Below are 22,714 nucleotides of genomic sequence, written 5' to 3'. Positions count from 1 at the left end.
GCTGCCGAGGGTAGGGGGATGCCTATTGTGCCCTTGGGTGATGTGGCAGCACCTCGGGGCCGAGGAATGGGTAGTGTCGACCCTTCGTGAAGGGTACAAGCTCCCATTCATGCTTCATCGGCTCCCCCTATCCTCCACTCCAATAGCGTTCCACACACATATGCTCCAACATCCCTGAAGGCTCTGGCCTTGGAGGTGGAGGTCTGGGAAATGTTGGAGAAGGATGCGCTAGAAGTCATACACAATCAGTCACCAGGAGGTTGGAGACCGATCATCGACCTTTCACCATTAAACAAGTTTGTTCAGCAAACTGCATTCAAGATACTAACAGTTCGCACTGTGCTGTTAGCCATCAGGCAGTACGACTATGCTTTCGATAGACTTGAAGGACATGTACTTTTAAGTACCAGTTCATCGGTCATCTAGAAAGTACCTCCAATCCACCTTCCAGGGCACGGTGTACCAGTTCAAAGTCCTGTGCTTCGGACTGTGCACAGCTCCCCAAGTGTTCACGCGAGTGTTCGCGACAGTAGCAGCTTGGGCCCACTCGAGGGGCATCCGCATACTGATGTACCTCGACGACTGGCTGATTCTCGCTCCCTAGAAGGAGAAGTTGATTCAGGATCGAGACTCGCTTCTGGCAGTCTGTCGCGATCTGGGGATCGTGGTGAACTGCGAGAAGTCGAACCTCATTCCCAAGCAGAAGGTGAAGTATCTGGGAATGCTGATTTACTCGGCATTCCAGCCCTCCAGTGGCAAGCTCTTCTAGGTCACTTCTCCTCGCAGGAGAAGCTCGTTTCTTTCGGGCGGATCCATCTCCACTCCCTTCAGTGGTGTCTGAAGGACCAGTGGTCGGCAGCCACCAATCCTCCCTTTCGTCCGGTCCTCATGTAACGCAAGGTAAGGGAGGATCTCCTTTGGTGGCTAAACGAGGAGAACCTCATGAGAGGGTTTTCTCATAAAACCTCCTCCACCTCAGTTCCGTCTGTTCACAGACGCGTCCACGGAAGGTTGGGTTGCACACCTGGATGACTTGGTCGTGTCAGGTGTGTGGTCGGAAGAGAAGAAACACCTGCACATCAACGTGCTGGAAATCATGGCAGTCTTGAGAGCATTCTTTCATTTCCAGGCCCGTTTGAGAGAGCACTCGGTAGTGCTGATGAGCGACAACACGTCCGTGGTCGCGCACGTCAACAAGCAAGGGGGCACGCTCTCACGTCCCCTGCAGCAGTTGACGAGGCAGGTGTTTCTGTGGGCAGAGAGTCAACACGTAACCTTGTCAGCCAGGCACATTCTAGGCAAGAGAAGTGGTCGGGCAGATGCGCTAAGTCACAGAAACCAGGTAATAGGGGCAGAATGGTCTCTTCACCCTTGGGTCGCGAGTCGAGTACTCGACCTCTGGAGAGAACCATGCATCGACCTTTCGCAACACGGCACAATGCCAAGCTTGCCGTGTTTTGCTTTCCAGTACCAGATCCCGCGGCTGCGTTCAAGGACGCACTGCAACATTCTTGGGACCTATTAGATTGCTACACGTTTCCCCCCCTTTTTTTGCTTGCTTCGCACAGTCCTGTACCGAGTCCTAGTAGCTCCAGGACTCAGGATGACTCTCATTGCTCCACTATGGCCACACATGGAGTGGTTTCCCGATCTGTTGTCGCTCCTGGTCGAGGCACCGAGAGAGCTACCACACTGGCCCAATCTCCTTTGGCAACCCTTGTCGAACAGGTACCACCAGGCGGTGCAGTCGCTCAGACTTCACGCGTGGAGACTATCCAGCATCTCCTCAGAACGCGAGGCTTTTCACGACTCGTTGGGAGAGAGATGTCAGGGTACCTTAGAAGATCCTCCTTCTCAGTCTACCAGGGGAAGTGGTTGGTCTTCTGTGATTGGTGTAGTGGAAGGGTATCTCTCCAGTCGTAGCCTCTCTGACTCAGATCGCAGACTTCCTAGTCTTTCTTCGCAGAGATAAGCTCCTTTCAGTTTCTTCCATTAAAGGGTACAGGTCTGCCCTTGCAATGGTGTTCCGTCTGAAGGGCATAGATATCTCCAACGCCCTGGGGATTTCTATGCTCATTAAGAGCTTCGAACAGTCGCGTCCCCCGAGGGAACTTAGAGTTCCCCAGTGGGATGTCACCTTAATTCTCGGGTCTCTTACTCGTGTTCCGTATGAACCCTTGAGCCGTGCCTGTATCGGCGAAGAGAGTCGGGGAGTTACACGGCCTCTCTTGTAATGTCACTCATGCAGAGGGTTGGAAGGAGATCTCCTTGAGTTTTGTGCCAGAGTTTGAGGCAAAGACTCAGAACTCAGCGATCCAAGATCCCAGGTTCGAGGCCTTCACTATTCCTTCCTTACCGGATGTGGCGGTTCAGTTGAGAGGCTTCTCTGTCCCATCAGGTGTCTCCGGTGCTATCTTAAGCAAACTCGGCATCTCAGACCTGAATGTCGACGACTTCGTTAGCACCGGCAGAACCAAGAGGGAGGTGTCGAGGAACACGATATCCTTCTGGATCCGTGAGACCATCCGCAAGGTGTATGAGACTTCCTCAAGAGTCCAAGCACCAGCGAGGGTTAAAGCTCACGAGATCAGGGGGATTGCCCCCACACTTGCTTTCAAGAGAAATGTTGCAGTGGGCCAAGTGTTGAAGGCTGGCGTTGGGAAACGCCAGACCACCTTTACGGCCTTTTACTTGAGGGAGTTTACGCACAAGTCCTTGGACACCTTTGTTCTTGGCCATGTGGTAGCAGCTCAAGCTATTGTCTGACCAGTGAGTCTTCCTATATTAAATGATTACGTGGTTTGTATATCGCGTCGGAACAAATGACAATTTGTCCTAAATTGTATTTTTCGTAGCTATACAAACCCGTAATCATTTGATATAAATGCCCGCCTCAACCACCCCTCTCTCATGTTCCACATTGAGCCTGAAGCGTTTGAATGAGGAAAGCGGGCTGGTGGTGGGCGGGTACCGTCAGCCAACTAATCAGCACAACTACCTGGTTTTCTTTCTCTTCGTCTGTTTCAGCTGAGCTGAAGCGAATTCCTATATTAAATGATTACGGGTTTGTATAGCTAGGAAGAATACAATCTAGGACAAATTATCATACTTAGGACAGACATCAAGTGTTTCCCCAGGACTTGAGACTGAAATTAAAAGGAGGATACAAATATGATGGAGAGCTTTTGGTAAACAAAATGAGATTAGAGAAATTAGAATTCCACTTTCTCTAAAAAGAAAGGTGTTTAACCAGATGGTCCTACAAGTATTAACTTATGCATCAGAAACCTGGAGCCTTACTAAAGCCTTAGAACATGAGCTAGTTACAGCTCAAAAGAGCTATGGAAGGAATAACGATGGGAATAACACTAAGAGGCAGAAAAGAGTAACATGGATATAAGGGCTAACTAAAGTAGAGGATATGCTAGCAACATGTAAGAAAAAGAAATGAACTTGGGCAGGACATGTAATGAGAGAGGTGGACATGAAGAACAACAGAATGGGTCCATAGGGACTGCAAACAAGGCAGGGGAGGGAAGAGAAGACAATGGATTGACAAGCTTAGAAGATTTGCGGGTATTGACTGGCATAGTAAGACCTTAAACAAACAGGAGTGGAAGGTCATGTCTGAGGCCTTTTTCCTGCTGTGGGCTAGCTACGTCTGATGACGAAGATGATATATACAGTCAGCCCTCCTTATTCCCTGGGGTTAGGTAATAGAGGCAGGCACAGAAATTTAATATCTATAAATGCTTGCTGCCCTAGGGTGAGCCAACTAATAACCTACCAATTTACTGCCATTATGTGCAGTTGACTAACACACCAGGTACTTCTAAAGGGTTATAGTATGTCCCCTCTGATCCCTTAAAAACATATCAGAGTTTTTCTCGTCCCCAGGCAGATCATGATGAAAAAAGAGAAGTGGGTTCTCCTTTTATCATGATATTATTAAACTGAAAAATTTTATGGCTTGGTCTTTTTTGACTACCCATGGTTTCTACTACATATTTAGCTCTCAGTCTGCTTATTCTTCCTGCAATGCAAGCCATGGTAGAATCCGAACTTTCCAAAAAGCATATAGCTTTCAATTCTCCCATGATATTATCAGCCCCAGTGAATTTTAGATGTTCAGCTGTCTCACTGTATGTATCAACTACCCTCATTTACTTTATAATCCAAAACTTTTGTTATTTACCTAGATCTCAGATTTTGCAAAATAATCTTGGGTATATAAGGGCAAAGTGATTTTTCTCTAAAGAGTTTAAAAGTGATTTCAGTCTTGGGAGAGTTCAAGAAATCAACTCCTTTGCCATTTCAATTGTAGGACTGCTCTAAAATTCAGGGTTACCTATACCTAATAAGAATGAAGACCCTGTGAATTGCTTGAAATTTGACAGTGGATTAATCCCCTTGCAGTAGACTTATTGCCATAACCATCATAAGTAAACAACCACGGGAAGTTTGTAGCCATTCAGTTAAAAGTTCAGTCTTTACTTGAGAAGATTAATATACAAGAAATTTGTATGCTTTCTAGCAATTTTTTGTGGTCTTCTCTTCCTAGTTTTAATTCATCTGGGGTATGGTGTCCAATTTTTTATGTATTAAGTCTGAACAAGTACCTTTTGATGACAAAGTTGTCCATTGAAATTCCCTCGTTGGTGCTGGCTGCCATTCAAAGAGGGGCCTGCATGTTTCCCATAAACCTTGCAGATGTCAACTTCATGTCCCTGTGCACTTAGTTCCAAAAAGTCTTTAAGATTCATGGTTGGAGGCAAGAAGCACCAGTTCATATGTCATTTGTTTTGGGTTAAGCACTGCCACAAAAGTATTCATGAAAGTTTGTGAATTGTGACCTCACTATATAGACCTCTTGAGAAAGTAACTGCTTCTCAGTCTTCCTTGCAATTTAGGAGTGAAAGTGAATTTGATCAAGTCATCTTTCACATCAACGCCAGTGATTCTGTGCTCAGGAAAGGCAGTTTCCATTGGAAATGAAAATCTAAAATTTCCTATCTCTCATGAAGGCATTTTAGATATCCAAAAGTCTTCCGCTCGCAGGTAGATGAACTTTTACGGACAATAGCACTGTTAGAGGAGTGTATCTCCTTCACAGGATCGAAAATGAGACCTCATCAATTTCATTCATATCTTTTTTGGGGATAGAAACTTACATCTTGAAACAGTTATAAATCTATCCTCTTCTAGGTCAGATTAGCTTTCTGGTTTAGTGGGACTCTCACCAAAGGATAAGCCCAGGTATCAGTTTAGAGTATCCGGATAGGGAGCAACATTGGAAAGTCTGTATCTGTTGAGAGTCTAGTCCTCAGTTGAAGGTCAGAGGCACAATTTCTATGGACATTTTTTGCAATATCAAAATGTTTAAGATGTTAAGTTCTTGTTATAGGGAAAGGGATTGTCCTCCGCTTGGTAAACTCAATAGTGTTATCCTATCTAAAGAAGCAGTGAGATTCCAACTTAAAGGAACTTTTTCTCCTAGCATAATATTTTCTGCTAAGGACATAAGCAATAATGATTTGACATCATTTGTAGTTTGCATTGGGTACCCTAAGTACTTTAGCTGAGCAGAAGAATCAGACAATTCGTACAGAATAATCTCTTCAACCTTAGGTGTCTCCAATACGGGGGAAGTTGTGGGAAAAGCCAGTGAAACAGGTTTCCTACTTTTCTTAACAAGAAACTTCCATGTATTTTACTTCCAGTTCCAGATACTCAAGTGTGTTTTATAGATGCCATACTTCAAGAGTGGTCTAATCTTGTCCTTTATGCATTCCTACGTTTGCCTGTATTTGCGCATTCATCAATAAGTTATAGATGTGTTTATATGGTAGTATGACTTGTAACACTATACTGGCCTTAAGAGCGAGTGGCTCCCAGATATGAGGCATCTTCTGATGTGTGTTTCTTCCATGCTTTCTTCAAGGGCAGATCTCTCAGACAGCTGTATTGTCATCTCTTTCATCAGATTCATTGCCTGCTTCAGCTAACTGTATAGAAAGAATGCACTCTCCATAAACGCACACCAAATTATCACTTTTAATAGCTAAGGTGCCATTTACAAATATGCTTTACCAGCTGCTGTGGTTTAATTACTATTTCTTTTTAAAGATGTTAATATTAACCAACTTTTTATAAATAGCATCTGCACTGAATACTTAACCTTCTGGCAAGACCTCTCCCGAGGAAGAATGTTAGTAGAAACAGGCACATGCTCTGCGTAAAGGATTGGCATAGCTTGATCTGTAGAAGGAATAAGCTCATGTAAAGTATTAAATACTTCAGATCTCAAAGCAGAGATTCTGCTGCACAAAATCTTCCTTAACAAATTAGAAAGGCATATTCTTTTATTCTTGATTGTGAATGATAAAAATGTAATTATGATAATGAAATGTATTATTAAATACTTACCTGATAGTCATTATGCTTTAACCACCAAAACCACCTTTAACATAAGTTTTTTTTTTACCCTATCTCTCTCTTTCATCTCCCTTTCCCATGTAATGCCCAGTAAACTTGATATGTGATGCCACTCAGTAAACACACAACCAGTTATCATACCCAAGAACTTCATATGATTTGGGTCATTATAGACTTGTACATCTCTTGACATCACTAAAACTGGTGATGAGAGATACAAAATGTCGAGCTTTCACTACCTAGATGACAAGAAGACTGAATGACGAATGCAGGTATGGCATACCGATGCCTTGGTCACTGCCATTAACTTCTACAGATTCATACTAAAGGCCTAAACTTATTGAAAGGAAAGAAACTGGGAAATATTGGATAAACATCGATCTAAGCCAAACTTTGAGAGAGAAGCAATATGAATATTAGGGGAGTATAGAAATAAAAAATTTTATTTGAATTCTGTTATTTATTATTGAAATTATGTTTATTTAAATGAATCTTACCTGGTAGTCATTATGATGACTTCCATACTTTATTGGAAGCAGGTATGTGAAGGAGAAAGGTAAAACATAACTAATTTTAAGATGAAATCATTCTCAAACCAAATTGATATACAGTATTCTATTTTATCAACCTTATTAGCATTCCGTGTTTGGCTTCGACATGGAATGGTTAGCCAATTTTCTATGGTTTACCTTCTGTAAAGCTAAAAACTTTCCTTTAGTGTTTTATCAACACTCCCCACTAAATTACCATGTATTTTTCCCAAATGAAATGAGAGTATATTTCATGCTCTTTGCCTTCCATATTTGTATGCTAACCGTACAAAAAATACCTCGGGTATCCATACATTATTACTGGGTTAGAACCCAAACATCTAAAGTACTAAACAAGATTTAATTACATATTTTATTAAATTGATTTGGTACTTCACTAAGCTGTAACTACATTTCTAATCTTTACACCACCAGTTGAACACTAGTAGTTGGTCCAGAAACGTTAGCTAAGGAGAGGATTAGGTTGTTGAGTTGACCGTTTCCACTATCTCAAATTCTGATAGCATTTAGAATTCTGGAAATCAGTAATTGAACACATTCGTATAGAAGAATCAGATGAGCCTACAAATATCTTCTCAATCTACTATATTGAAATAATAAGTCCTTCTGACTCCTCAAAAACCAGAAGGCCTATCAATACCCTTGGCCCATCTCTATTAATGAGAGTGGGAGATGTTCAATAGAAAAGGGAAGGTTTACTGTACAAATTCAAAGCCTGTCTGTGTGTGATCTCTGTAAAATGCATTTTGCTATGTACTTTTTCTACGATAGTACTGAACTTCTCTTCATGCCGTAATTCTTAATTGATCCCAAATTAGGGGACTAATTTAGAGAGCCTATGCATATCTGAGAATGCTCTATCCAGAGACGAGCCCAATTTTTCTTATTCACCACACACTTAGTAAACAACCCATGGCTTTTAAGGTTTGGGTGGCTTCTTAAGTTTTTTCTCAATAAGAGTAGATAACCACACAAACCATAGTATTTGCAAAAATACAAACAGCATTCTAGCCCTGCATCCGTAGCAAACATGGGTAATACATTACATTATATTATGACTCATAGAGGTAGATCAAAATTTCCAATCTTCATTTTAGTTTTGTCTTTATAACTTGTGTCCTTTACAAACTGAAATACACAGTTTGATGAATAAAAACTTATACTGTATTCAAGAATATACCTATACAGTAGTACTTTTTTTTTTTGTGAGTTAGATTCGTTGTGGGAGTAAGCTCGTAATCTAAAATGTAGCTAGAAGAGGATGCTGTTTATACAGCCATTCTATTTTCTATTGCCACCTTTCAATAAAAACAAATGATTTTATATGCATCAAGGCAATAATTTTCTCTTATTTCTTTTATTCAAACCAAAGCTTTTCATTTAAAGAATGAATGATATATAAATTCCAGGAAATTTCATGGATTTTTACAATACTTACTAGCTTAAAACCATATGTGAAGTAAAAACACAATAGATAGATGAAATATATGAATTAGGTAGATTAAATAGATAAAAATTTTAGTTCACTTTACTTGTACAGCAGTTAGAAGAGTTGATGGCTGTTGTGGAAGGTGATAAGGAAACAGCATTAATTTTTGGGAGGGGAATCTCCTTCCATAAAATGTCAGGGAAGTTGCCTTCTACAGTTCCATCTCATCTCTGCCTCTTTTGTGATGCATTTTGAGAGGCACTGGAACTTTCAATAAAAACCTGCTCGACTACATCTAAATTTGCACATCACTGAATTAAGTGTGATCTCTTTTCTCAAATCTATTATTAGGGTTCCTATCTTTTTAGTTATCATTACCATTAGCATCCTTAGGAATTATTTTGTATGAATATATATAAAAAAAGCTAAAAAACAATATGTATTAAACAAAAAAGTTAACAGTATGGTTTGATTGTATACACTGCAAGAAAGCTAAGCAAAATCTGAGAGTACCCTGTTGTAAAATCTCTACCTGATCATGCATTATGCCACCGGTGAAACATCCCTCAGCCATACAAGTTCTGTCAAATCTTTATTGCCCATGTGACCTAATTATTATTTAGTTTAGGGGCAAAAGAAGTCATGTAAATATTGTTTGAACACTGATTTTTTTTTAGTTCAGGTGCATTAACCCTGGATAGGTACGGTCCTCGGACACCCCTTTAAGGGTATACTCGGACGCGAACGACCCCGACGCCAAAAAAAATTCTTGAAAAATCAGTTTTTGCAGTAACCTCCTTTTTTCTTTTGCCAAAAAAAACTTCAATGAATGCTTAAAACTACTGTAAAGATAAATACTACTCATCTGCAGAAAAACTATTTATTATAAATATTTTAAAAAATTAAGTAGAAAAAAAAAGACCTGACATAAAAATTCATAAAAAAAAAGTTTATACATTTATACACAAATCCTTTTAGGAATTGATTCTTGAATGTTTAGGACACATCTTGATGTATTTTGGATGAAGTCAGACCCATGGAGGTGAAGATCTGAAATGAGAAAAAAAGGGTAACTTTTTTTGGCCAAAAAAATTTGTCCAAATTTCATGAATTTTTTTGGGTACCCAAATGAAATAGGAAGTGGCTAATTTTTTTAGGGAATAAACATATGTTATCCTAAAATAGAAATATGTAAAAAAATCTTCATTATTTTGTAAATTACATTTATATCAGGGGCCATATCTAAAGGTAATTTTTTGAGTACTTAGAAATTTCGTAAAAAAATACATATATTTAATATATAATATGATATTTATGCAGGTAAAAATATACCAAAATATCACAAATTCTATAGGGAACAAGAATATATATAGATAGGGCAGCTTACGCTTCGGATATGTCCACAAAATGGCCGCCAACCACACTGACTCAGACTCCCTAATCTGCCACTTGAAATGTAGGAAGGGTATGTCAATTTCAAGGTGTTATTTACTAATCTAATTATTATTGGATATGCATAAAAATTGTATGGTGGGTTGCTGGATAATTGTCGATTATTTTACGACTATAAAATTAAAATTCTGACCCAAAAAAATTTTTTTGAAGGGAAATAAAATCGAAAAAAAAAATGTAAAACAATATTTTAGCTAAAAAAACTTGATGATATTCAATCAAAAAAAAAGTAAACAAAATTTTCCGACAAATAAACATCTAGAGGAATCATTACTCTGTGATAGTTCCTTAGTACGTAGTAATTTTGAAAGAATTGGGAAAAAACGAAAAAATGGCAATCACCGGAAAATCGAACACATACCTATATATACGCCATATTTGGCTAAAAAAAAGATAGGCATGGGTAGTCAAATCATCTAGAAACACTTTCCAACACTATAAAAATATAAGTTTTGCGACACTACTTGCCAATTCCTTACGGTAACATGACTAAGCAAAAAAATGCAAAACAAATAAAAAGGGGCACTCGCGGAAAAATGGCTAACATTCTAATATACGGCATTTCAGAAAAAAAAAATTCAGCCACGTGCTAGGCAAACCATCAAGGCACATTTTCCGACAAATAAACATCTAAATGATTAATTACTCTGTGATAGTTCCTTAGTACGTAGTAATTTTGAAAGAAATGGGAAAAAAACGAAAAAATGGCAATCACAGGAAAATCGAACACATACCTATATATACGCCATATCTGGCTAAAAAAAGAAGATAGGCATGGGTAGCCAGATCATCTAGAAACACTTTCCAACACTATAAAATTATAAGTTTTGCGACACTACTTGCCAATTCCTTACGGTAACATGACTAAGCAAAAAAATGCAAAACAAATAAAAAGGGGCACTCGTGGAAAAATGGCCATTCTAATATACGGCATTTCAGAAAAAAAAAAAATTTCAGCCACGTGCTAGGCAAACCATCAAGGCATATTTTCCGACAAATAAACATATAAATGAAATATTACTCTGTGATAGTTCCTTAGTACGTAGTAATTTTGAAAGAAATGGGAAAAAACGAAAAAATGGCAATCACAGGAAAATCGAACACATACTTATATATACGCCATATCTGGCTAAAAAAAAAATAGGCATGGGTAGCCAGATCATCTAGAAACACTTTCCAACACTATAAAAATATAAGTTTTGCGACAGTACTTGCCAATTCCTTACGGTAACATGACTAAGCAAAAAAATGCAAAACAAATAAAAAGGGGCACTCGCGGAAAAATGCCCAACATTCTAATATACGGCATCTCAGATAAAAAAAAAGACATGCACGTGTTAGCCCAACCATCAAGGCACACTTTCTAACACATAAACATGAAAAAAAAATCAATAATATACGGCAATTCCTTGCTACGTAGTAAATTTTTACAAATATTGAAAAAAAACAGAAATTGGCAACCGCAGTTAAATACCCAATATACCAATAACTACGTCGTATCTGACAAAAACAAAATCACGCATGGGTAGCCAGATCATCTAGACACACTTTCCAACATTAAAAAAGCAAAAGTTTTACGACACTATTTCGCAATATCTTACGGAAAAATGACTTGGCAAAAAAATGAAAAAAATGAAAAAGGGACACTCGCGGTAAAATGCCCGACATTCTAATATACGACATCTCAGATAAAAAAAAAGACATGCACGTGTTAGCCCAACCATCAAGGCACACTTTCTAACACATAAACATGAAAAAAAAAATGAATAATATACGGCAATTCCTTACTACGTAGTAATTTTTACAAATATTGAAAAAAACAGAAATTGGTAACCGCAGTTAAATACCCAATATACCAATAACTACGTCGTATCTGACAAAAACAAAGTCATGCATGGGTAGCCAGATCATCTAGACACACTTTCAAACACTAAACAAGCAAAAGTTTTACGACACTATTTGGCAATATCTTACGGAAAAATGACTTGGCAAAAAAATGAAAAAAAATGAAAAAGGGGCACTCGCGGTAAAATGGTCCTCGTGGTGATGAACGACCTTTTAACTAAAAAAAAAAACATGCACATGGTAGCCAAACAATCCACCAAGACTTTCCACAACTGATAACCTATACAAGTTGCACCATTCTACGACAATTTCATAATACGTAATAACTTTGATAATTATGCAAACTACCTTAGAAGGGTAAACTCGGACGCGAACGACCCCGACGCGTCTCAGAAATCGGGGAAGGAGTACAGCTACAGCAATGCACATCTGGACACTACTAGAGCGTGTAGGGGAGACACCTCCTGCAGGTCGATCACCCACAAATTCAGTCACGGGGGTGAGTCACGTGAGAAAAACCTGTTTTTTTTTTACGCTCGGGGTCGTGAACGACCCACCGTACCTATCCAGGGTTAAATCTCCAGAGTTCCACTGTAGTATGAGTTCCAAAGAAACTCCGCCTATCTATCAACAACCATCCAAGTGATTTTAATTACTATATGGTGGCTTCAATGACTGACATCCAGACTTCGAGTTTTTTAGTGAATCAGTAGAGATTATTTTAAACTAGAAGAGTTTGATTCAGTGGTTTGACCTGAACTTGGGGTCACTCCACCTCCACATTTGGAGGCTATCAAATGAGGTCATATCAAGAGGTTTTATTTTTTTTAGCCAGGCTGTTGAGGTTACATTAACCCTGGCAATCAATCTATGTCCCAACTCTATCAGTCTAAATGGTGCATGTTTTAAATTTTGTGCAGAAGGAAAGCTTTGATTCACCATTTAGGTCTATTCTCCATGTAGTAGATTCCTTGATTTTTTTTTTAGATTTTATAGTTTATGAGTTGTTTAGGGTTGCAAGGTATCATTATTACTGGTTTTGTAGACCAGTGGCTATCTTTGGGCTCTTCAAATGGTTTGCAAAAGACATGCTAGAATTTTGAGAGGATATCCTCTCTCAGATCCACTAAAAGCATACCTCCTTCTTTAGATAGCTCTAGTTTTTAAACACCTTTCAGGACCAACTCATTGGTTCCTAAAGAAGTCTTTCTGGAAGGGTCAAATCATGAGTATCAAAATGACTATTTCCAATTGGGTTTCCCAATCCCTCCTGAAGGCGTATTAAGACACTGCAGAGTTACAAGTTCTGAAGTTTATTATAGTCAGAGTGGTATCTACTTCACTGTTCTTTAAAAAGATAATAAAATATTGTTAAGCAAGCCTCTTACAAATGATACTAATACTATCATGTAAAATTCTATTAGGATTATGTAACACATTATCCTTTGACACCCCAAATATTGGCACTATCATTGGTGCTAATCAAATTGTCACCATTTTGGGGAAAAATCAAGGTCTTATGGTTCTTTTCCCTCATCTGTATAACCTTTCCAGCAGGGCTTCTTGATATAGAACTATGAAGCATATATTTATGCACTATATGAATGAGGTATTTTATTTTCCTTTCACAATTTGCATTCAGTTTCTGAAACTATACCATACACCACTTAAATTACTTTACTTTGATGGTTGCTTTTCCGGTCCCATACAGCAGGGGAATCCTGCTCTCTACATGACCTCCACTGTCGTTTTACCTTGTTCGTTCAGAGTATTTAAACACTAATTCTTTTCAATGTTTTGAGATTTGAGTAACTTTTATGAATAAAGAGTCTGACACCCCCACCAGACTTACCTATAATAGGCTACTGTGCTAGTTAATTTTAATGGGCATGCCTTTTCTTATATGAGGTTCAGTTACACTAGTATTTCAGTTTTTCTTGCTGAGACCAAATTGTGAAATGACTTTCCTAACCATGTAGTTGAATCAGGGGGAACTTCAAAAAGTTCAAAATTATTGTAAATAATTTTTGTTGAGCATGTCGACATAAGTCTTGCTTGATATTTTTTTTTATTTATATGAGTTTACTTTGTCATTCACTTAACTTTTTATTATTTATCAGTGTTAGTTAATCCTAACCTTTTCAATTTCTTTATGCATACTGCTTTATTTGGGCCTTTGGGTTTACTGTATAGCAGTCTGCTTCCCTATCTAAGCTTGCAGCTTTGCTTATAATGATGATGATGATTGCTGTAACAAAACGCCAGTCTATTTTAATGACCACTTGTTAAACTTAGAGATTAAGGATCAATAGGAACCAAATTTAACAGATTGTTTGGCCTTACATCATAGACCTAGCAAGAGTACTCCGACCTAAATATATCTGCTTACGTTATTGTGAAGCGATTGGGAACATAAATCGAATACAAAATAATTTAGAGCTCTTTTCTTAAGCACTTTCGCTATGACAGTGCTTTAGACAACACTAGGAATTTTCTGCAAAGAGGAAGGGATTGAGGTTTATTTTGGAGCCTGGGTGTGCTAATTATAAGCTTGAAGCTTTTTCCCCTTTATTTTTTAAGTGTTTCATAAAAATGAGATAAGCCACATTAATTTGCTGTAAGAATATATTTTATTTTTTAGTTTTGTCTGATAGGTTAATGGGAAAATTTAAGGCCAAGCACCAAATTTAGTGACAAAACCCCACATGTCATTCCTGATTGTCTTACCAGATTTATGTATAATTGGAGATTCAAGAATGGGGAGTGATGATTGTTGTTGCTCTTTATAGAAAAAAACCATGATAGAGTATTAACGTAGTTCTGATAAAGCCAATAATTAGGGGTAACTTGAAGGTAATTTAGAAAACCAGAGAGAATTTAAGTGGAGAAATTGAAACGAGCATATGTTTTATAATGATAAGAATAATAGCCATTAAGGAAAGAATTATACCATTATTGTAGGTGAGGCATTTTATCTTGGAGGTCGATAAGTAGAAAATGATTTAGGATGTTAGGCTTTTTACGTCTAAAGCTCGATTTTGATGTTAATGATGACAGAGTGTAAGAATAAAGCCTTACCCTGATTACTAATAGTCATATCATGAAACGCTACTTGATAGAAATATGAATGTTGTATAATGTGAAGACTGATTCATGATTAGTTCTGTATAGTTGGAACTGCTGTTAGCATTATGATGTTTCCATCTATCATAGTTTATGAGTTATGATTATTCTTAATCAGGTAAGGTCTTTATACTCACCCTTCAGTGATTTATATAATGCATATTTATATTTACGCAGCAACAATAATCAGTACAGTAAATTATAGTGTGTATTCATACATACTCAACATTAGGTGTATAGATGAATAATTGTTCTCTGGGTAAATGTTGGATGCATGCATTTGTTCTTCTTGAAATGTACTATTAAATATCTATGTGATTGCTGCTCTTAAAACATAACATTAATCACTTAAATGTCTATCTAATATTGTTTCTAAGCATTGTGTGTTTCTTCTGAAGTTTGATAAATTACTTTAATTTATGACACTTGTCCCATGCCATTGTAATCTTTTAGTTCTTTTTTTAACATTTGAGATGTATTGCATGGAATTTTAAAAATCTCTCAAGTATAGTTAAGTGAAGCATGTCTACAACTCCTCCCACCATTCTTATGGAATTTTTCCAACACTTCATTCATGAAGTCTTGAAGTTTTGGAGTCAAACTCATTCAAAATCTCTTTTCTATTTAAGTACATATCTCTGTTGCTTTCAAGAAGTCCTCTTCATCGAGAAATATAAGCCCACCTTTAAGGTTGAAAATTATATCCTGCTTCTCTCATACCCTTAAGAATAAGACAGAAGTGGGAAATAAACAGCTATGAAATATACAGAGCCAAGAAAACTCAAACCTGGTTATTCAATAATTGAATAGTACAGGAAATTCCAATCATAAGAGCATCAACCAAACTATGACAGCTAACAATGAATACATAGATATATATTTTACTGTCGTAGGGTGTACAGATGCCTGATCAACTAATGGGACTGTGACATATCCTTAGGGATCAGACTCATATGATACACTTATACATCCACACCAGGCAGCTTATAATTCAGTCATCACTGTCAGTATTTGCATCTCTTAGAATACCACCATGACTATACTAAATTTTTTTTAATGAGGCGGAGTTGCACTGACTCTCAGCGGTGCCCTTTTAGCTCGGAAAAGTTTCCTGCTCTCTGATTGGTTAGAATTATCTTGTCCAACCAAGCAGCTATTAGGAAACTTTTCTGAGCTAAAAGGGCACTGCTGTGAGTCAGTGCGAATGCGCCTCATTAAAAAGAATTGAGTATAAGTAGGTATTAGTTTCCTGCTACAAATATGAAGGTAATATAAAGTACATGGATCATGAGTTTTCATTATTTATGTATATTGAGTTGATACATAGCTGGTTTGCAGCATTTCTATAAATCTGTAATTTATTTGCATCATTTATGAGCATTAATCTATGTATGTAATGTACTGTGTATCACTCAACCTAATCTATTAGCAGTCCATCATTACCAATGACAGTAGTCAAAGTTCCTTTATAGATGTTAAAGGAAGTGAGAATACTCCTGCTGTGTGTGTGTTAATATGGCTCACCAAGCCAATCTTGGACTTATGAAATTGCCACTTGTCGGACACATGAGTTGAAGATTTGGGACTAGGGAATTTCTTTCCTGTCATGTGACTCATATTCCCTTTAGAAAATTTATGATAGTCTCTTCTGAAAGAGGAGAAACAGTTTTAGTTGTAGGGACAGTATAAACACATACATATGTACGGTCAATAATTTCTTCTAGTTTTTGTTAGAAGTGGATATGTGATCCCTAATACCGGATGGCGTGAAACAACATAGGTTTTCAGATATTTTGAATATTCTATACATGATATGATATTGCTAATATAGAATAATTTCAAGTGATTCAAATTTAATGGAAACAAGCCTCATATCTTTTTTATAAATTGACTGTTATAGTGATGAAGCTTAAGAAAAAGTCACAAAGCCAATACTGTAGTGTATACTATTCCTTGCCTAACCTATTCAGCTGAACTCCCAAGTATACTTTATTCTGATGATTTTGTTGTAGGTAAGAAATGTATAGTTATTGAATTGGTTTAGAAGAGAGAAAGGAGTACTAGACTGGAGGGATCGAAATATATACTGAAGAGTGAATAATACATAGTATGCTAAAAAATATGGTTAAAGACATGAAGGAAGGTCTCAGGATACAAATAAATGGAAGAGAACAAAGTGGTAGCCCCTGAGGGTATAAAAGAAAGTTAATCCTTCAGAACAAACTTCATCTCTTTGCCTTTCCCTAACTTTGTCTTTGAACAAAGGTCTATGTTCAAATCACAAAATTCAAGATTCTTCTATAGCACCTTTCTGGGTCGATCTGTGGCGCCGGGTGAACAGACATTAGGTAAATTACAAATATACAAACATTTGGATATTATAGTGCCAACAATGGTTTTGGCCGAATAGCGATTTAAACGTTTGCGATTTAGTCTGTTAGTCTGTTAGTTTACACTCGCCCCAGGAAGGCTCGATTTAGACTATATCCTTATTTATTGGTTACGTTGTCGTTATTCTTCGTTTTTGGTTATTACAATGACTAAAAATGAAAAAGAAAAAGGAAAAATGAAAAATAAAAATAAAATAAAAACAATCAGTTTTATTTTACTTTCCTTATATTATTGTGTGATGTTAGCTGTTATTATGTAACCTTGAGAGTGAGAACATAAGGTGCTCGTTTATTAGCTCGAGTAAGGGAGGTGATTTTCCCGTTCTCCGTTTTTATACGTTCACGAGTTATTCAGGCCTCCTCTTATTATCAGAGTTGATGATAGTACGTTTAATGTTATACACGTTTTATTGATGTGGTTACTGTTAATATAGCTAACACTATTAGTAGGAACGTTGGTGTATGAGTCATTAATTGGGTTCGATTTATACCGACACCCTTAGCTCCGCCTTGAGTTATGTTTAGCTCCGCCTTGAGTTATACGCCGCTATAATGGATACTCATTGGGTGAGAACTAGTCAGATATTTGGAGTGCAACGGTGAAATCCGGCACTCAGACTCCGGCTGAGACCTTTTTGCACACGAACCTTTGTCATGTTTGATCTCAATTACACCTTTCCGGCCCCTTTTTTCATCGAATCTCCGGCTACGCTGGAGATAACTCAAACATTCATTGAGGTTAATGGTATCGTACCGGTGACGGTCACGATCTCACGAGGATTAGCCTTTGCTACCGGATCTCCCATACAAACAGAGATCAAGCAGACGTCCAGAACCGGAGTTAACAATGTGATACCGATGAGGATTTCACAGTTTCATTATTACGGTCCCTTTTTCATCGAATATCCGGCTTCACTGGAGATAACACAGACATTCAGTTTTAGAGAATGTTATCGTACCGATGAGGATCACGTTTTCACGTTGCCGGACCTTTGTCACTGGTTCTCCGGTACAAACTGAGATCAATCAGACGCTCAGAATCAGGGTATGAACCCTTTTTCATGAATTATCACAATATCGGCCAAAACCATTGTTGGCACTATAATATCCAAATGTTTGTATATTTGTAATTTACCTAATGTCTTTTCACCGGGCGCCACAGGTCTCTCCCCAGAAATAGATTTTTCCTTCGTCAAAATCCCTTTTTTCAGTCAGTTTGACTTTCAATTCGGGTCGTATCCTCTCGGAGTTTGTAGTCAAAGCTCGGGTAAGGACTACAGCTGCATTTCACAGTTCATCCATTTTGTGAATATTATTATTATTAATTGCTAAGCTACAACCCTAGTTGAAAAGGCAGAATGCTATAAGCCCCGGGGGCTCCAACAGGGAAAATAGCCCAGTGAGGAAAGAAAACAAGGAAAGATAGAATATTTTAAGAACAGTAATATTAAAATAAATATTTCCTATATAAACTATAAAAACTTTATCAAAACCAGAGGAAAAGAAATAAGATAGAATAGTGTACCCGAGTGTACCCTCAAGCAAGAGAACTCTAACCCAAGACAGTGGAAGACTATGGTACAGAGGCCATGGCACTACCCAAGGCTAGAGAACAATGGTTTTATTTTGTAGTGTCCTTCTAGAAGAGCTGCTTATCATAGCTAAAGAGTCCCTTCTACCCTTACCAAGAGGAAAGTGGCCACTGAACAATTACAGTGCAGTAGTTAACCCCTTGGGTGAAGGAGAAGTGTTTGGTAATATCTGTGTTGTCAGGTGTATAAGGAGAGAGAAGAATATTTAAAGAATAGGCCAGACTATTCGGTGTGTGTGTGTGTGTTGGCAAAGGGAAAATTAACCGTAACCTGAGAGAAGAATCCAATGTAATACTGTTTGGCCAGTCAAAGGACCCCATAACTCTCTAGCGGTATTATCTCAACGGGTGGCTGGTGCCCTGGCCAACCTAATACTAGTATGAATGGCTGGTAAAATATATATATATATATATATATGTATATATATATATAAAACAGTAAATTAAGGTTTGTAAGCTTTTTGTATTTCTACTTCAGAAAGGGAAGATTATGAATTATTTCTTTGATCCTCCCCTTCCCTGATATTCATATTGCTTCTCTCTCTCTAAGCCTGATATCAACATATACACTAAAACTAAGAATTTTATTCTCACTCTTTTCAATATGTCTAGATCTCTAGTACTGTACAGTACTGAGACAATCTAGTAGTTAATAGCAATAAACTTAGCATCTGTGTGCTGTAAATGCTTACCCTTTAAGATTTCTCATCGCCCTTGTGATTGATAGGTCAACTCTCTGTTTACCTCCTCCAAATTGTGTAGTGTTATTTAGGCATCAGCAAATGTAAGGGAATGTATGTTGCTGGAATTTTTTAGGAATTCCTGTGTAGATTATTCAAGGGAGTTATTTTTCACCCTTCATAATCCTCATTCTTTTTGTATTTCGTACCAGGGACAGTACTGTATTGGGATTCAGATAATTGTTGTGCAGAAAGTGAATACCTTTTTGTTCCTCCTACGGAGAGGTATGGTTAGGTGATGGCTAACCAGATAAAGAGTTCTAAACATGAAAGGAAGCTATCATTGAGTTCACAGGAAAATCTAGAGATCACTACACTAGTTGTTTACAGTGTGAATGAGGATAATAATGACACTCCACCTATAACGAGCTCCCAGGATTTTTATATTAATGAGTTTCATTTGTTAAATCTAAGAAGAACAATATGTCTTCAAGCAATGGCACAAATTCTAGCCTAACCTGCCCAGATTTAAGCTCTAGCCTAACTCCTCAAGTTGTGCCTAATGGTTCTAGAATACCAGTCAGTAAGGGTTCTGATGGTGCAAATTAGTTAGGCTTAAAAAAACTAGATTCTTCCAAACAAATAGTCTGCATCCACCAAATTTTGGGAATTGGTGGGAGAGGCCAGATGTCGACATGTTTACAACATCATTTGGCAAAAATATAGATGTGTTTTGCTCTCTTATATGATCCTTTAGCATAAAAGGGGGATACACTATTAAAGGACTGGTCAGATCCGGATCTGTAAGCCTTTCTACTGTTCTCCATGATTTCAACTGTTGTATACACATTCGAATGTCTATGAACAGTAGGATGACTAGTAGCTCCCTTTTGGCTAGAAAGTGGTTTACAGATCTGTGGCCTTTGTTGTCTGAATTTCTGAGAAGGTTGCCCTATAAGATCCATCTTCTCAAACTGTGGATGCTTTGTAGAAAATGAGGCAATAACAATTATTGTTGATTGATTGATTGATTTAAAGTTTTCAGGCATCCTGTGCATCACACTTACAGTAACTGGTGGTATTACTGCATATAGTTAGAATTGCAGTGTTAATGTAGTAAAGCTGGGTGCATTACAATGATCATATCGTAGTTTAGAAAATTGCTGAGAGATTAAGAGATGTTTCCAGAGACTAAAATATGCCTAGATTTCAGAGATCTAGATGGTATGGTTGTATGAGGAAATGGAAGAGTGATTATTCATGAAAGTACTTCTGTAAATAGGAGATTAACAGGATATATATCAGTAGGAAAGTAAAGGAAATCACCGAGAAAGTGTTTAGAAAACTTATCACATGTTTGTATGATAAACAAAGAAGCTGGTGTACAAACAATAATGTTTTTCTTTGAAGTCACAGTAATATCAGAGGTGTTGGGGACTACTTTGTTAAGCTCTAGTAGGTGTTTGAATTACATTAAGAACTAGTTTGTACACTAAAAATATGATAAGATCAAGTCAGGTTAAAACTTTTAGTTTGGTATTCAAGTTGACCTGTAATGCTGAGATTACCCCGTCAGTGAAGTTCATTATCAATACCTCAATAGGGGTTCTTAGGCAGATGACCATTACTCTTTTAAGTTCCTCATTACAATTTGTTAATAAATTTCATTTTGGGATCCGTTACATGAGCTTTAAACCTTATCTTTTATCTTTTTATGGACCACCATCAAACACACAACTACTGTCTTTCAATATAACACTTATTTGGCAAATTTGAATACTTATGCTTTTAGAATATTTTGGATTTCTTTATGTATTATTGAAAGTAATGTAGCTTGTTTGCCCAGGATTCCTTATTTGAGATTTTTTAGAACATTATATGACGAATGCTGTGCTTTTGTGGAGTTTGGTAAATTTGAGGTTAGCATTTGGATTGTGGATGGTTTTCCATTGCTAGAATGTAATCCATCTACTATCTATGGTATGTTAGCTAGGTGTAGATTAACATGCGGAATGTAGGTTTGGTCATTGTATGTGCATGGCTGCAACAAGAAGGCATGATAACATTATTGAAAATTAAATCTATTTCTGAAAATAATTATCTTTGTATTTGAAGGGAATTTTCATAACCTGATGGGTATTATTATAATTATTATTATTATTAATATCATTATTATTATTATTTGAATTGTTGTTATTAGTTATTATCATCGTTATTAGTATTATGAAATTAATATTCCAATTTTGAATGGATAAATAAGATTCACAGCAAACTGATTGTAGTTTAATGCAATTTTAAAAATTTCAAATACAGCTGGGAGTAATTAGGAATGTCTGACCTCTCATTTTCAACCAAAAAATTTATGTCGTAAGGAAAATGTTTCTGTGACGGATAAATTTATGGCTAAATTTACTTATCATATAAAGACTAAGAATTTTATTAGCTCACCTTTGACAAATCAACCAAATACCCATATCTTTAGATTGCTTGATTGACTGCTTGTTTAATCAACACTATGTGTTGCTTATTCATTAACATAAGCCAAGAAGCCTTCAAGTATGATAGACTTCATTCTCATTTGCATTATTTTCTATAATCTGCTCTTCATGCAGTCGCTGTGGTCTCTTCCCACCAAACAACTTCTTTAAATTTACCTTGCTCCAATTTTTGTACATGAGAGAAAATGCTTAAAAAGCCCAAAATTCTGACTCACTGGTCCTGTTAAACTAATTTATAATAATGATAATGATATAAATAATAATGATAATGATGATAACATTAGGTTGTGTATGGAAATTGAAAAAATAACTGGAGTTTCTAGGTGTATTAGAAATTTTGACTTTTGTATTACACACAAAATAATTAACTATACCATAAACAAATTGTTTTAATTTATTTCTCTTAATTGTTAATATTTAAATGGCTCTTATAATTTATAGGATTTATTATATGTAGTGTGTCTTATGCAATTCTATTTCAGTCAGTTTTATTGCAATCAAGTAAACATTACATAAATGAATGTATATTTTTCCCACAGGTATGGCCATTTTTCTGGAATCAACCGAAAGGTGCAGCTAAAATATCAACCCAGGGGATGGAAAAGAAGATCAAGCAGTGAAGAAGGTATTTTACCAGCATTTCATTTACTGTAATGTTTTTTTCCAAATCTGATGCAGATCAGTATTTATTGTTAGCGGCGTAACCCATGTAATTATATA

General features: G+C 37.1%; 1 protein-coding gene across 19 annotated transcripts in view; it reads left to right on the top strand.

Annotated features, from left to right (window-relative positions):
- The window catches only part of l(1)G0196 (inositol hexakisphosphate and diphosphoinositol-pentakisphosphate kinase), a 485,360-nt gene that overhangs the window by 278,888 nt on the left and 183,758 nt on the right, over positions 1-22,714 (top strand). For all 19 annotated transcript variants that reach the window (XM_068363303.1, XM_068363287.1, XM_068363285.1 and 16 more), the window contains one exon: positions 22,534-22,619. In XM_068363303.1, coding sequence (XP_068219404.1) covers positions 22,534-22,619 — 86 coding nt within the window. The remainder of the gene's footprint in view (positions 1-22,533; positions 22,620-22,714) is intronic.

This window comes from Palaemon carinicauda, chromosome 40 (genome assembly GCF_036898095.1).
Source record: "Palaemon carinicauda isolate YSFRI2023 chromosome 40, ASM3689809v2, whole genome shotgun sequence".
Taxonomy (NCBI): Eukaryota; Metazoa; Arthropoda; class Malacostraca; order Decapoda; family Palaemonidae; genus Palaemon; species Palaemon carinicauda.
Note: the sequence above shows the minus strand (reverse complement) of the source record. Positions and strands in the feature narration are given on the sequence as shown.